Source organism: Dryobates pubescens, chromosome 19 (assembly GCF_014839835.1).
Source record: "Dryobates pubescens isolate bDryPub1 chromosome 19, bDryPub1.pri, whole genome shotgun sequence".
In the NCBI taxonomy this organism is placed as follows: Eukaryota; Metazoa; Chordata; class Aves; order Piciformes; family Picidae; genus Dryobates; species Dryobates pubescens.
The window spans coordinates 16,722,232-16,737,855 of record NC_071630.1 but is presented as its reverse complement, the minus strand read 5'-3'; the positions used below and the strand labels follow the sequence as shown (position 1 = coordinate 16,737,855).

The window sequence follows — 15,624 nt, the reverse complement described above, 5'->3', positions numbered from 1 at the left end:
TTGCACATAAATTACTTCGTGTGCTACTCCCAAGAGTGGCTGGCTGCACTTGCTTCCTGTACAACAACTTTTCTATGTAGGCAAGCCCGAGTGCTCCTCTAAGTGACTTCAGTGGATCTAAAAATATTTTGCAGTCCAGTGCTCCAGGTCGTAGCACCCTACTGTCACTGTCAGATGTCCTAACAATGTAGGCTCTGCAGAGTGGGCACGCCGGGATTAGTAATTGTGACACCACTGCCCAGTTACAAAAACCGTATTCGTTTCGTGTAGGCCGATCATACCACCATTGAGATCATGATTCGGTTTTCCGAACCAAAGGCCTACGTGCCCTGGGCCTGTGCTCCTACCAAAGGCAGGACCCCGAGCAGCCGGGCCGCAGCACCAGGGACACCAGGGCGCGGGTGATAGGCTAAGACACAGGCCGTGCCCCGGGCGCGGCCGCACATCGCCCCCAGGCGGGTTGCCTGACCCCGCCGTGGGGCTCGGGAGGTCGCGGCCGTGCCCCCCGCCCTCAGCCCATCGCGGCAGCGGGGGGAGTTGCCAGGGCCGGCGGCAGCGGCGCGCCGCCGAGCCGGGCAGGGGGTGGGGAGCGCCCGCCTCTCGCGGCTCGCAGCCGGGTGCCTCCCGCGGGCGCGGCGGGCCGCCTGGCGGGCTGGCTGGCTACCCAGAGTGCAGCAGGCAGGCGGCGGCAGGCGGCGGCCGGCACCGAGCTGCCGGCGCTCTCCCGGCCTGCCGGCGCAGCGGGAGCCGGGCCCAGGCGGTGGCGCGGCCCAGAATGCGAGTGTGAGATGCTTCCCCCGGCAGCGGCGCCCCGGGCCCAGGTGGCGACGGCCCCCGCGTGGATGCGGCTCTGGAGCCGGCGCTTCGTCCTCCACAAACATTTCTATAGGACTCATTCGCCCTGCTGAGATCGGCCCGGCCAGGCCGCCTTCCCCTTTCGCCGCCCCTCCGATCCGCGAAGCGGTTCCCTCTAGAGAGTGTCGGCCCGGCGGGTATGGAGGCCCCCGGCGGCGCGTCGCCGCTCACCCCAGCGCTGGTGGGCCGCCTCCGCCAGGAGCAGGAAAAGGTAAAGGCCGCGGCCGCCGGGCCGGCCCGGGCCGCAGCGTGAAGAGGGGGGCTTGGGCTCGGGCCTCGGGCCGGTGGGGGGGGGAGGGGGAAGGTGGCGGCGGCTCCCGGGGGTTGGGGGGGAAGGGGGCGGTGGCCCCCGGGCGGCACGCGCCGGGGCCTGCGTGCAGCGGGCGGGCACGTGACGGCACTGACGTCACGGTTTGCGGTCAAGGCGGGTCGCGGCGGCCGTTGTTCCCCGGTGGGCCGAGGATGGGAGTACTCGGATCATCCCCGGGAACGGGCCGGACCGGCGCGACCCCGCCATGAGACCGCCTCCACGGGGAGAAGGGCCGGGCCCAATCCCTTAGCGTGTTGGGCAGCGGTTGCGTTTCCTAAACGCCCTTTAAAACGCCACTCGTCAGGCAGCTGTCCGGGAGTTGACAGGAGTGAAGCCTGTGTGCGCCCTGGCGAGGCGCCGGGCCTGCTTTAGCACACCCTGCGCTCTGCTGGCCGAGCGCTTGCCCTAACACGCTTTGCAGACCGTTAACGTTGCATAAGAGTGCAGCGTGCGCACACAGCTCTCTTAAAGGCCCGCTTTCCACCCTCCTTCCGCTTCTCGGTGTTTTTTTTTCCAGTCAGAGAGACAATAACACACTTTTAAAAAACATGGTCCCGCAGGTAGGCCTTCGGCAGATGTCGCTGAACTGAATCATCTCATGGGCTAACTGGAAGATCGGGTGCATCAAAAATTACTTGTTTACGACTTGCTTTTAAAAGTAGTGTTTACGTTTGAAATGGATAGGGCCCATTATGTTTAAATGGGTAGAACCAACTCTTCTGCAGAAATCACTGCTGAGAGTTGCAGAGGCTATAGTAGAGAAGTCAAGATCTATTTCTCAAACAGAATGTACTCCTAGTCCCGAATGTGTGGTCCCTGCTAATTTAACAAGTGCGGTCTGGGGCTCACAGGTTCCCAGTCTTGCAGTGAGCTCTGTGTGGGTGCAGGAGTCACTGTGGAACTTGTTATATGCAGCGTATTATTGGCACAAATGCATTTGCCCAGACTGCACACCTTTTATATTATTCTTGTCTCATATGATTAAAAAATTCTAAAGCTCTTTCTAAGATGCTCGTAAGACCTTCTCAGTTGCAATGTCGTCTTCAGTTTGTATTGTTTTTTTCACATGCTGGTTTAGGTAAGAGTGAGAAAACTTGCTAAGAGTAAGAAAACTCAATAAGACAGTCCATGGTGTACAAAATGTGCCTTGTCTGGATGGCTGTGTGCAAAAATGTGTCTACTGAACAGCACACTAGTCATTGCTAAAAGATCTGTTTAACCAACTGACCAGTGTGGATGAACAGTAAGAGGATCTGATGAAATATTCTATGTTGTCCATGCTGTGCCGATAGTAGCCCATTATACCAATAAATGGTGATAGTAACTTTTCTGCTTCAGCTCCTTCAGTTAATTTTCAAGGTGGTAGAATTTGGTGAAGAATAATTTCTCCGGTGCATGAGTGTCAGTCAAGTGTAATGTGTAAGCATATGTCTGTCCTAACCACATAGAATTATTCCTGGTTCATGGTTACACCCCTCTGTAAGCAAGTTTAACATTCTTGAACAGATTGGCTCCAGTGGAAAAGGGTCCCAGGAGACCATTAATTAAGCCTCTGTTAGGCTGATGTACCAAAATGGTATTTTATCTTAGAGAAACTTCACATAATTTCTTCTATTTGGCCAAAAAAAAATTGAACACTTCAGCTTCAATATGAAATTATACTAAAGAACTACAGATCTTGGTTACAATGGAGTCTCATGATAAAGATATAGTAGATAATCCTTCTATGCAATGAATATATATAATGAAATTACAATAGTATTTTCAGTTATGAAAATACTCTATTTTAAGATGGAGAAGGTCTTTTCAGCTGCCTCTTTCCAGAGATTTATATGATTCTCACAAAACTGAAGCTGAAGGCTCATGTTGCGGTCTTGGCACAAAGATGAGGGAGAATTAGTTATCCAGGACTTTGGAAAACTAGTAGTCATAGTATGAGCATCGTAACAAATAATGAAGTTATTTAGCCAGAGCTATATCTATACATACTGGCATCTGAGCAGGCACATATATTTCTTTTAATTACTGTGATATTATGCTTTCCCAGTGATGCTTGATTAAGTAAGAAGAAAACTATTTATTCCCATTAGTCTGAAGGCAACCTTTAATGTAATAGTGAACTAGAGCGTTATCTATCTGTCTGCAGAATTAAAGGTAATACTTGAATTGCAGCCGATTGTTTTAACAATAAGGCCATTGTACAACCCTGGTTCAGATACGAGTCTGAGGTTTTAAGTGTTAAAGAGCTGTTCTGGGGAACATGTGAACTGCAGCTTCCTTCCTTTTGAAAAATACTAAAAGAACAGGATGTTCATGACTTTCTATCTTTAATCTGATTGAGGCTGCAACATCCAGGTTGAGGACCCCTGGTGAAAAGTAATTTTAATTCTTGTTTAGGACTGCTCGCCTGTTGGACAGATTTCATCTTGTTAATTTGTAGTGATAGTAAGACCAAACTGTTAAAAGCAATTTTCAGTGCTCCCACTAAAGGCACTTTGTATAAAAACATGACTTAGAATGTGTATCTTGGGGATAAATTATAGAAGAATATCTAGTAATTTTCATGATAAAGACCATCATTGGAAGCACAGTGCCTCTGTAAAGTTTTGAATATTTCTGTAAGAAGAATATAACATATGTATCATGGATTACTTGCAAAAGCAATATATGTTAGCTGAAAATACTGTGTTAAATCTATTGCATGTTAGTCCTGGAATTATAAAATGAATATTTAAATAGGTGGATTCTCGTGCTATAGAGCCTGCATTTAAACATAATATTTAATATCCATTTATTCCTACAATCAAGTGGGATTACTAACTGATAAGAAGTTAACAGGTTGGGTCTGTATGATTGGTAAGACATGTATAGGCAGTGAATTTACAGTGGGCTGATACATTCTATAGTTTCTAAGCAATGCAATGAAGAGAGGCATAATGGGAGGCATTACAGAACCAATTAGACCCTAGAGATGTTTGTAGAGTGCAAACACAGGCATGGAGAATCTAAAGGATTCCAGTGTTAGCTAGCAATATGATTTTTGTTTTTATTTTATTGCACTGACAAATACAATTTTAACATTTTCTTTTTAGGAAAATTAGGACAAAAAAGTGACTCTCCTGTCACTCATCATAACAAAGCACAGTTAAATTTTGTGGCCGCTGTGTATTGTGACATATTCTTAATTGTTACAATTTTTAAATGATGGAGCTGCATGATCTTTAATTTCCAAATTGTTTGCAAAATCATAGGCACTTGCAGTTTTGAAGAGGTAAACAACTTGTGGGTGGGTTATGGGGAAACAAAGAATCCTAAACTTAGACTCTTGTAAATTGTTTTCTTTTATTCTTATATGAATTATTTGTGTGTCTGGCTGCTCCTGTTAAAATCTTTTCCAAGTAATATCTGTGCTATGAAGTCAGCAACTTGGCAGCTTTAAGACTGTTCCTGCAGTCTGAAAAAGAGCAAGAAGGTCTTGCACACTTCATGTTGTTGCAGGAGCCACTGGGAGTCTGGAACTGCTTGCCTGTGGACTCAGCAGATGAGCCTCAGTGTGATTTTTTACTGCAGTGTTTCTCAGGGTATTGCACATTCTCCAGCCTGCATCCAAGTTAACAGAATCTAGAGAATGCCTGGATATGAGACACTAGCACAGCAGGATGTCATACTGCATGGTAACTGAGAAGAGTTAACAGAGTGTCTGGAACTTGGTTTAACATGCTTCTTTTTAAAAGGACCTCCCTTTTCTAAAAGGTACCTGGACAGCTGCCTGTTCAGAAGGTCTTGATGACATCCACTCAGCCTTGTCCAGTGCTTTTTTTTTTAATGGTGCAGTCCAATAATGTTTTCTCATGTGCTGTTTTCATGTAAAAGGGCTAATTCAGTTATTACCTGGAAGATTTTAACGTGATACTGTGTTCCTCCAGTACTAATTGATCACCACTTCTACTTTTTGTAGTCAGTATTCATCTATGTTTTTATTAGTTTCATGAATTGTGAAATATTTTTTTTAATGGTAATTAAAGTGAGACTATTCACAAAAGAACTTAAAGAGTATTGCCTTTATTCTGGAATGGACAAGTCTGTCAGCTGCCAGCACCAATGTGACAGGGAAATGCAGAGCCAGTGATGGGTAAATCTGGACTGGCCCCTTCAGCTGTGGCACAAGTTAGAGCAGTTCTGAGCAACTGTCTCAGTCACGTGTTCAGAAATGTCATTAATGATCCTATCTGTTGTCTAGGAAGAAGAGAACTTTAATTTGATGAACAACTTTTTAATCCTAGGGATTTTTTTTTTTACTTTTGATTTTTTATGACACTGGACAGTGACCTGGGTTGGGACCCAGCTTAAACCCAAACTTTGTTGTTGGCTGTTTTGCTTCTTTTGTCTTCCTGGTTTATTTTCCAGCCAGTGTGGTTCTTCAATGTGGTTGGTTGTGCAGCATCACAAACGTCTGCCAGCAGACTGTGTCAGAGTTGGAAGGATAAGATGGTGGAACTGAATGGCTGTAGATAGGGGAGAATGTTTAGTCAGGACTGTAGCTAAATGTTGAACCACACACAGCCTGAAGCAAGTACTCAAGCAAGTACACAGTCTGTGAAGCAAGTACTATGGCTTACATCACTTCTAGTTAACTCAGATATTGCTAGCAGCACAGCTGTTGCCATAGAATGCATCAAAGCTTGCAGAACCTGTTTGAGATATTCAGTGTGTTAGGTTGTGGGAGTTCTATGCTTATGTTGGTCTGCTGATGTCTTGGTGCCTGAGCTGGCTTCGATATAGTATAGCCACACAAATATGTTTACCTAAAGTGAGCTAAAATATTACAAGTTCCTTAGCTCTGCCTCAAGATGAAATAACATGACATGGGTACTGACTTGCGACCAGAGAAAGATGAGACCTTCAATTTGTTCCTTGCTTGCACCAGTTCAGTTGGTTCAGAGCCAAATAAACTCAAACTCACCTAGTGGAAAATGTCTTGCTACCTTTGGGATGTTTTCTCAGTCTGTGGATTGAAATGACTCCCAGAGAGCACTGCTAAGCAGCAAAACAGCATAAAGGTGTTGGGACCTCGTGGTTGAAACTGAGGAAGTAGGGTGCAGGCCCTGCCTGGCTGGCATCGTAGGAGAGTGGGCTGCCCCGCTTATGAGTGCCACTCTTCTTGCAGGGTAACTTAAGTCATTTGTCTGTGTGATGAATAACCACAACAGTGGTCACTACATAAAATAGTCTTGAGAGGGAAGAATTTCCCAGCTGGCAAAGAAGAGATGAGACATTTCATATCTGCTTCATAACTCTTAAGAAGTTTCGAGTAGAAATTTTAAGCTCATGAAAATCACAAAAATCAGAACTCAGTTTTTATTTATTGATAATTTGGGTTCTGTACTACTATTTTTACTTTTTTTTTTTTCAAAACTTGGGTGTTTTGCAGAATCAATATATAAAATAGCAGACCCTCACTGGATTTATTGTAGAGAAAGATCACAGTGTCACAATATCACCAAGGTTGGAAGAGACCTCAAAGGTCATCGAGTCCAACCTGTCACCACAGACCTCATGACTAGACCATGGCACCAAGTGCCACGTCCAATCCCCTCTTGAACACCTCCAGGGATGGTGACTCCACCACCTCTCTGGGCAGCCCATTCCAACGACTCTCTCAGTGAAGAACTTTCTCCTCACCTCGAGCCTAAACTTCCCCTGGCGCAGCTTGAGACTGTGTCTCCTTGTTCTGGTGCTGGTTGCTAGAGAGAAGAGACCAACCCCTTCCTCGCTACAACCACCTTTCAGGTAGTTGTAGATAGCAATGAGGTCACCCCTGAGCCTCCTCTTCTCCAGGCTAAACAATCCCAGCTCCCTCAGCCTCTCCTCACAGGGCTTGTGCTCAAGGCCTCTCCCCAGCCTTGTTGCCCTTCTCTGGACACATTCGAGTGTCTCGATGTCCTTCCTAAACTGAGGGGCCCAGAACTGGACACAGTACTCAAGGTGTGGCCTAACTAATGCAGAGTACAGGGTTGAAAATGGTGCTTATAGTTTAAAATATTTTTTCCTTTAGAGAGAAATGTTTGCCATGATTCAGTTTTCTTTCAGTCTCTCTCTTCCTTCAATATTCTTCCCAAACACATTTCCTCAAAAGGCAAAAGTTTTCACCCAAAGGGAGATATATGTTAATAATTTGTTGAAATGCAGTGTTTTTGAGTAATATGATTTAATAAATTAATATGAGAGCTCAGAAATGCTTTCTTCCTTTTCCATTAGATCATACAATGTGCCAACAGACTGAAGAACTTTTAATAGTTTTATTTCCTTTTTTTTTGATTGAAAATGGGGCTCTGGGAAAAACAATTGTGCAAATGTTAATTCTCTCTTTCTCCATCAGTGGTTGCAGTGTTTTAGGCAAGTGCTGTATAGTTTCCTAGAGCAAAAAAGAAAAAGTAAATGAATTTAAAATGTTTATTTTGCATGTGGCTTGTTACATCCTTGTTACCAAGAGATGATTAAATATTTGACCACCCATTAGTGTTCCTCTGTAATGTAAAGTCATATTGTGAGCTGGTTATTTCATTGGTAAACTTCTAGGGTTTGGGTGTGCAACAGAGAAATCTAATGCACGAGTTGCATGACAGAGTGGGTTTTGATAGTGCAAACATTTACAGATGAAGGCAGCTTGTGAGCATATATCAACTGCAGTAAATACTTGAATGTAGAAGGTTAAGCAGTTAAAACTGTGCAGAGTTGGAGTCATCTGAATTAGGTCAGTAGCGGAAATTATCTTGGATTTATCATGAGTCTTGTGAACGTGGATCTGCATTTTGGAAAGCTAGCATAGACTTCCACTGTAGTTCATGGAAGGTTCTGAGCAACAGAACCAAGGTCGAGACTGAGATATTTACACATTCCCAAATGGCAGGGACAGTTTCCTGAAGGCAAATCATTGATTTTAGACTTTATTAGAACCTTACTTTAATTACCACCTCATTACTTGCTCTGCTTCCACAAAAAGTATTCCATACTGTCATTTTTCCCTAAGTAACTGGAAATGTGATTGAAAGGGATGTTTAAAGTGAGACTAATTCAAGATTAAATAGTCACAAATTATATTATTGCTACATGTAAACAAATTACTTGCATATCTGATTTTATTCAGATTACTTTTCAAGTGGTAAATAATGCTTTATCACTTATATAGTGCTCTTACATCTTTAGAGTGCTTTTCTCACATTAATTAATCATCATTAAACACTCTGAGGTGGGTAGGTTAATACTATTATCCCCATTTTGCAGATGAAGAAATGTAGACTGAGAGGTTGTGATTCGCTCAAGGCCATATAGAAGAAATAGAATCAGAGCTGGGATTAGATCTGTGTCCCTAGCTTCTAATTTCAGAAGACCAGCCACATTGTGAGCCACAGTTTTGAAGGAAATTACTGAAGTATGCATGTAGAAACAGCACATTTACTTGGCCTCATAGATGCCAAACTTGCATTTTGTTTAAATGGAAGCTCTGTTTTTGTGCTGTGATGCATATTTCCATCTTCAATACCTGCAAGTGTGGAAACAGACTCTCAATGGCTTAGAAACTCTTCCTAATCTGATGTGGCATTTTTATTTTCATTGAAATTCTCTTTTATCTTAAAAAAAAAATGTTTCTTGTTCTTCAGATTTGAACACAACTTTGTGTCTTGGTTACAGCAGGTTTAGCATTGGTACCAAAAACTTTCTACAGATGAGACTGGTACTGGATCTGTTGCTTGTGGTTTTTAATGAGCTGAGACATAAATAAAATTCTGACTAGGCAATTTGCCTTATTGCTATTTAGACAGATGAGAGAGAGAGGAGATACTCTCAGTGTGCTAAAACCATCACCTTTGTGGGCAGCTGTCTCTGCTTAGTAGAGATATTTGCATGTATTCATTCCACCTTGGAGAAAATAATCTTGGAGAGGAGAGCAGAACTATCTGTGTGCCACACTGATAATCAGAAACCCCACAGAGAATTATATTTAGCTGTTAGTAATGGGAGCATGTGCAGAAGCAACAGGTGATGAAAAATGAGGTGGAAGAAAGAGATGCCCTTGTTTGTGAGGTGAAACCTGCTGGGGAAAGGTGGGGTAATGTGGAACAAGTTAGAGATTCACGGGCATGTATGGATGAGAGTCAGCTTCATACTGCAGCATCCTTCTCACCTGACTTCATCCCAAGGAAACATTGCATGTAATTGTGGTGTCTGGCTGCTGAGTCAGAACGTCTGGCTTGTTTCTAGCCCTGTTCCTGACTGTTGCTAGTGGTTAACTTGGCCTGCAAAATCAGTGCAGTGTGTTTCCATAGTGGTCTATACTTCAATTAATGGAAAAGTTTTTGAGCTCTTCAGTTGGGAGATCACAGAGAAGGTGGAATAGAAATGATTTCAAAGTGAGAAAATGTTGTGGGCAAAAGGAGTTTTCTCCCTTCAGATGGCTGAAGAAGTCTTTGGCTGTATGATATGAATTGTTTGGTGTGATTTGGAGTCACTATCTTGCGAACTGCCCTGTGTTCAGATCAGCACAGTAGTGTTGGAGTCACCTGGGAATTGATGATAGGACTAAAGCTGATCCTCCTGCTGTGCTGTGACTCTGCTTGTGACACCTAGAAACAAGAGATTCCCTAAAAGCATCAATGTATGCTTCCCTTTAAATAGCTCAGTTTAGTAGTGATGAGAGTGGAACAATGTGTAGTCACCTGCTGTAATGGTTTGGTTTTTAATCCAGATGGAATTGCACATTGGGTTACAGATGCACAGAGATGTGCCTTCCCAGGGCTGTCCCAAGAAGGCCACTCATGGAGCTCCTGTGCATGGCTCTGTCCAGTCAGGAGCCAAAAGAGCCCTTAATTTTAACAAGTTGCCTTTGGAGGAAATGGAAGTGAGATAGTTGCCCATTTGCTTTATTTTAAGACTGTGTTTTCCATCAATGAATCCTGTTTAATAACCAGGCCTGTGATTAGGTATTTGCTGCAAAAGTAGTTTAATAAATACTTTAGTATGTAGATAAGCCCTTGATAAGCACATGCATTCACAAATGCATATATTTTTATGCCTGAAAGGGGAGAATATAGAGTTCATTGATACCGCTTGCACCAAGACCATGATGTGTTAAAAGTAATGCTTAGTTGGTGGCACAAGGTGTCCAGACAAATTGAGCTCGAATGAACAAACAAACAGGTCATTTGTTTTATTTACCCTGGAAGAAATTTTAATTCTTAAATTGTAATTCTAGATATAAATTATGTGCAGAAGATAGACTAATGATTTTCCTGTGTTTGATTAAGGGCGTAAAGAATCAAAGATTTCTTTATATATTTATCTATTTGTTTCTTTGCCGTGATAAGATCAGTTGTTATCCAAACAGTGGGACTGACCTAATAAAAGACGTATGCATAATTGATCTCCATCTGTTTTTCAATATTTATTTTCTCTCTTTTTAATAGAGTTCAGTTCCAGAACTGCAGCCTGAAACATTTTTAAGGTGGTGTGTTTTAGCACCACGGTAAAAGGCCTCGTTTTGTTCTGGCCACTGAAACAAAAAGATTGGTCGTTGGTTCCACCCTTTAGTATCCCTTCAAGAGAGATTATATCAAAGAAGAAGAATTAAATTAAAATTGATTGGTGGTATTGATTTTTTTTTTCTTTTCTTCATTTTTGTAAAGGGGATAAAGGGTGATGGAAACAGCATATGTTCCTATGCTGTTTTACTGATGGACTATTTTTTAAAAACATAAGAAGCATATGTGCTCAATTTACATATTTACTAATTAAAAAAGCTTCCTGGAAACATTAAGTAGACTATCTTGTGTAACCTTTAACATTGCAGCTAATGGATATAGCCTGGAAATTTTCATAGAAGGTCCTCTAAATAATGTAAATGATTATGAATATGTAACTAGTTAATATGCAGCTACGAAAGGATTATCATGTAGAGGTTAATGAACATGCTGCTCTTATGGTTTGCAGGGCTTTTCTTTTTGTGCTTTTAGCTCACTTCATGCATGGAAAGTCATGTATTGGGAATGGAAAGCTTCCTGCCTTTTCCATCTTCATCTGTAATGGGACAATTAAACTGAAACTTTCTTAAAGGATTTAATAAAAATTTTTCTATGCTCAATTATGTTGCATACTTCACAATCACTACCAAATCTGAAAGAGCAAAGGATGTTTGTAGAATAGGCTCTGCCTCTTCCAGTTGTTAGTGGTGGGCTTTATTGTGTGTTAGCATTATTTCCAAATGTTAACTGTGCTGTATGATTTATACCTTTCATGGAAACTTTACTCTTTAATGATCTTAATAGTATGAATTAGATTTTTGTGTTGATGTCATATAGAAGTCTGCCTACTTTACTCTTAACCCTAAAAATAGTTAGAACATTAAGGAAAATATTTGGCAGGCACTTGATTTATAGGAGTTTAAAGCAAATGATAGATTTAAACTTGGCTGGTGCAGAATGAGCTACCTGGCTGAGTTTCCTGGTGGATTATGAAATAGCATAACCACAAATGCAGAGCTGATCTTTTTTCATTTAAGTACATTACTCTGTTTAAAGAACGATTAGCTCACAAAGTAGTCCCGTTGGTTTTTACCCCTGCATGAGTAGAGAGTGCAGGGTCTGAGATCTGTTCTGCAGTATCTGCACATACACTAAGAAAAAGTCTTCTTTCATTCCATTGTTTGGCAAAAAAAAACCCCAAAAATAAAAAATTATCTGCTCCAGTGATTTCAGTGGTATGTGAATGTATGTTACTGGCTTTTCTGCCAAATTTCTCATTAATTGCTTTCAAATGTTAGCATTATTTTGGCTATAGGAAAATGAAATAAGTGAAAAAAAAAATGATCTAGAAAATCCTTATACCGAGAAGATGTCTAGACATACTTAATTGCCTCATGGCTTCATTGCATTTCACATAATTGAATGAAATTGTTTGTGTTATATTTTTGGTAACCATTATTCAGAGATCAGGGTATGTTTTGAAAGACAAAATCTCCACGTAATTATGGCAGAGAAGGTCACAGGTTTCAGCATCTTGTCTGTTTGCTATGTCACAGTCTAAAAAAATACAGTTAAGAAAGAAAACAGAAACACTTCACCTTAACAATGTGCTTTGTTTTGGAAATTATTTTGGGTTTCTTGGGAAAGCCTGTGGCATAAAGAAAATGTGGAATACTCAGATATAACTTCCTTTTATTTGGTGGTTTTTTTTTTTTGACATCCAGAAAGAACTGAAGGGAAGCCAGTAGCCCAAAATGGTCTCAAATACCCTTGTGTTTAAACACCACAAAATTAATTTGTGCTTTTTTTCAGATTAAAACAGCCAGTGGAAACATTTGTTGATGTGCTGATAAAGAAAAGAATGTTTTTGGTGCTGTGGGGTTCATTTGTTTTTGTTTTTTAATGACTGAGTATGGAAGTTACATTGATGTCTTGTTATAATTTATGTTGTTTCCTTACTCTGCAAACATGTAACACTGAAAACAGATCTGCAGATTGCACAAACTACTACTTATCTTACATCGTGTGTCACCTAATAGTTATGGAGCAGGTATTGTACCAAAATAAGAATTGAAAAGCTGTAATTTTTTTTGTGGTTATCAGTCTGCATTAGTGTGTGATAAAGTGTGCTGCCTAAGAACTACCATTCAGATGCCTTTGCACTGACAAATAAAAATGTATATAGAGACACTGCAAAATCTGTAAAGCTACTGTTCTAGTTTCTGATGCATTGACATTGCAGCTGTGTGCTTAGCCTTGTTTTTTCATGAGTAGTTATCTGTTTTAATGACAGGTGGTCACTAGCTGCCAAGAAAAAATCCAGCACTGGTAAGTGAAAAATGTTTAATTACATGCCTAAAATACTGATCAGTAACCTAGTTATATTTTAGTTAAGTATTGCTATTTATTCTCATGATAGACAAATCCTACTAGCGTGTTTTGGGAATTATAGTTAGTGATAGCTCAGAATTGATGCAGTATACTCAAATGTGTATATTTTCCACTGATATCGTTACTTTAAATCACAAATACACTGAGCCTTAGTGATTGTACTTCTGTTTTAAATACCTAGCTCATTTGTCATTTTCCCCAGAATAATCTTGTGGGTGAATGCTGAATTTGCCAAGTGGTGCAAAGGTTCTTCCAGGACAGAATTAATTCTTCTTCATTCTAACTAAGAAGCAAGTAGGGAAATTCTACTTACCCCCTCTGTGTGCTAAAACAATGTGAAAGTAATGTTTCCCTGTTTATTTCCCCCCAGTAAAGTATGTGAGAAAGCTTAGTTTGTAATGTGTAGAAAAAATGGTTTGTTATGTAAAAAAATTATCTCTGGGCACTTCTTTCTCTGTTGGCAATCTATGGTTAATAGAAAGCATGCTTAGTAAATAATAGTTTTCTATGACATCTGAGGAAAATGTACATTTAACGGTGAATGAAATCTTATATTATGAGTTACTGTGAGATATAACAGTTGATCTTACAGATATCAAATTACAATATATCCATGCTGTGTTTACCATGATTTTACTGAGAGAACAACAGGAGCTGTCTTGATTATTGTCTGCAGGGTTATTGCAGAATCACAGCAACTGCCCCTTTAGTGGTGAGATTAAACCTTTGGTTATACACCATCAAGCATATAATATTTTAAATTTATTTTAAGAGGCTTTTTCTTCATGCCTGAAAGATCTCCAAGCAAATAATTTATATTTAGTGTGTATCAAATGTTTTTAGTTTAAATGCACATAGGCTGCAAGCACTGGATAAGAGGAAAAAAAATCAAGGCAATCTATACACATCATCATATTAAATTCTGACTATTGGCTCGCAAAAGTAATCTAAAACTAATATGTTTCATTTATGTTTAAAATTCAGAGACTGCATTAATTTTCAATAAGGGAAATATTATTGAAGTGCTTACTGGTGCTGCTGTGGTGAAGCCAGGCAGAATATCCCCAGCACACATACTTTTTCAGGAGCTTTGCAGTGTCCATGCCTGTTTGGTCCTGTGTGAAATTGTGCATGTGCATTCTTTCACTAAGAGACAGTATTTTTTACAAATAGCCTAACTGAAAGAAAGTTTTAAGTTTTGAACAGTTTATGAAAAGTTTTGAAAGTTGTGACAATTATTTCCTCTTATAAAAAAGGCTGAGGCTTGTGGAGTGGGGAGGGAGGGTTGGCTGTGGAAGTAGGAGTGGCTTGTGTGTTTGCTTTTGTGCAAACTCTGGCCATGGCGCCAAGAACTTGGAGGTTTTGGACACAATGTCAAAAGGAAAACCTCAACTTACTGATACCTTTTTATGTAGAAAAGCAGTTCATACATCATCTATACAATCTTTACTTTCTAAAATTTTATTTAAAATTTAGAACTCTGTTTAGATCTTGAATGTGCAAGAGCTGAATGCTCTTGTTTCGGCTGAGTAATTTGTTCACATAAGACCTTTTAAATAGTCAGTGACACAGAAGACTGTTCAACAGAATTGGGTGAATAACAATTGGGTTTTAAAATGCTCAGCCTCAGTATATTTCTATTAAATTATTTTCTTTTTCATTTTATGGTATACTTTTTGAAATATATTTCTAAAGCCATGAGTCCAATAATGGATTTGATATGAGATTAAACATCTACACATATGTTTCCCCTTCAGACACGTTCATAGTTTGACTCTCAATATTTATCCCTCCTGTTCACTTTGGTTCTTCAGGGTGTACTGGGACTGAGCATAGCATGGCACACTGCAGAGCTATAGATGAAGAAGGTGGTCAGCTTCCTTCCTTATGTAATGCTATTTCAGGCTAATTAATTAAAAGGATTAATTTTTGTTTTCTTTTTCTCAACGATCCAGTTCAGGATGTGACCACATTTTTAGAGATTTTCTGTGGCAGAGGTTTGATCAGCAAGGGGCACTAGTCCCACTCTAAAAAAGAAGCATGGTTTGCTCTTTAAAGCAAAATAGCTTTCATAGCAAGTGATTTCTCCTGTACCCTAATTAGATTATTCAGTAACGGGCAGCAGTCAGACCTTATCTTCTTTACAGATTAATGAAGAAACGTTGAGTGACTTTCAGCCATGAACCTATGGGAATGTTTAATCCTGCCATGAGTGGGAGGATTTTCATACTATTCTCTTCCCATGGAGTCTTTGCTTCACATTTAAGACATGGGCAAGGCTTTCAGCTTGGAGGTCATGTTTGTTTTTCAGTGGGTGGTTGGAGTCCATCAGTGTCCATTTCTCACACATAGATTCCTGCAAGGCAAAGGCTGGATTCTGTAAATAGCATTAAGTAATCTATTGTTATTGTTGTTACTATGTTGTTCCCCCCCCAAAAAAAGTCTTGGTGATTTTTTTTTAAGATTCACAAGTTTGTCATTCCTCTTTGAAGGAGATGAATTATATTTTCAGTTTGATGTGGACAATGTTCAGAGAAATTTACCTAAAAC

The 15,624-nt window shown here is 40.6% G+C and overlaps 1 protein-coding gene across 1 annotated transcript in view; it reads left to right on the top strand.

The window, feature by feature from the left end:
* Positions 1-660: 660 nt before the first annotated feature.
* Positions 661-15,624, top strand: part of URI1 (URI1 prefoldin like chaperone) — a 41,921-nt gene continuing 26,957 nt past the window's right edge. The window contains exons 1-2 of the mRNA XM_054170176.1: positions 661-1,066; positions 12,977-13,011. Coding sequence (XP_054026151.1) covers positions 995-1,066; positions 12,977-13,011 — 107 coding nt within the window. The 5' untranslated portion in view covers positions 661-994. The remainder of the gene's footprint in view (positions 1,067-12,976; positions 13,012-15,624) is intronic.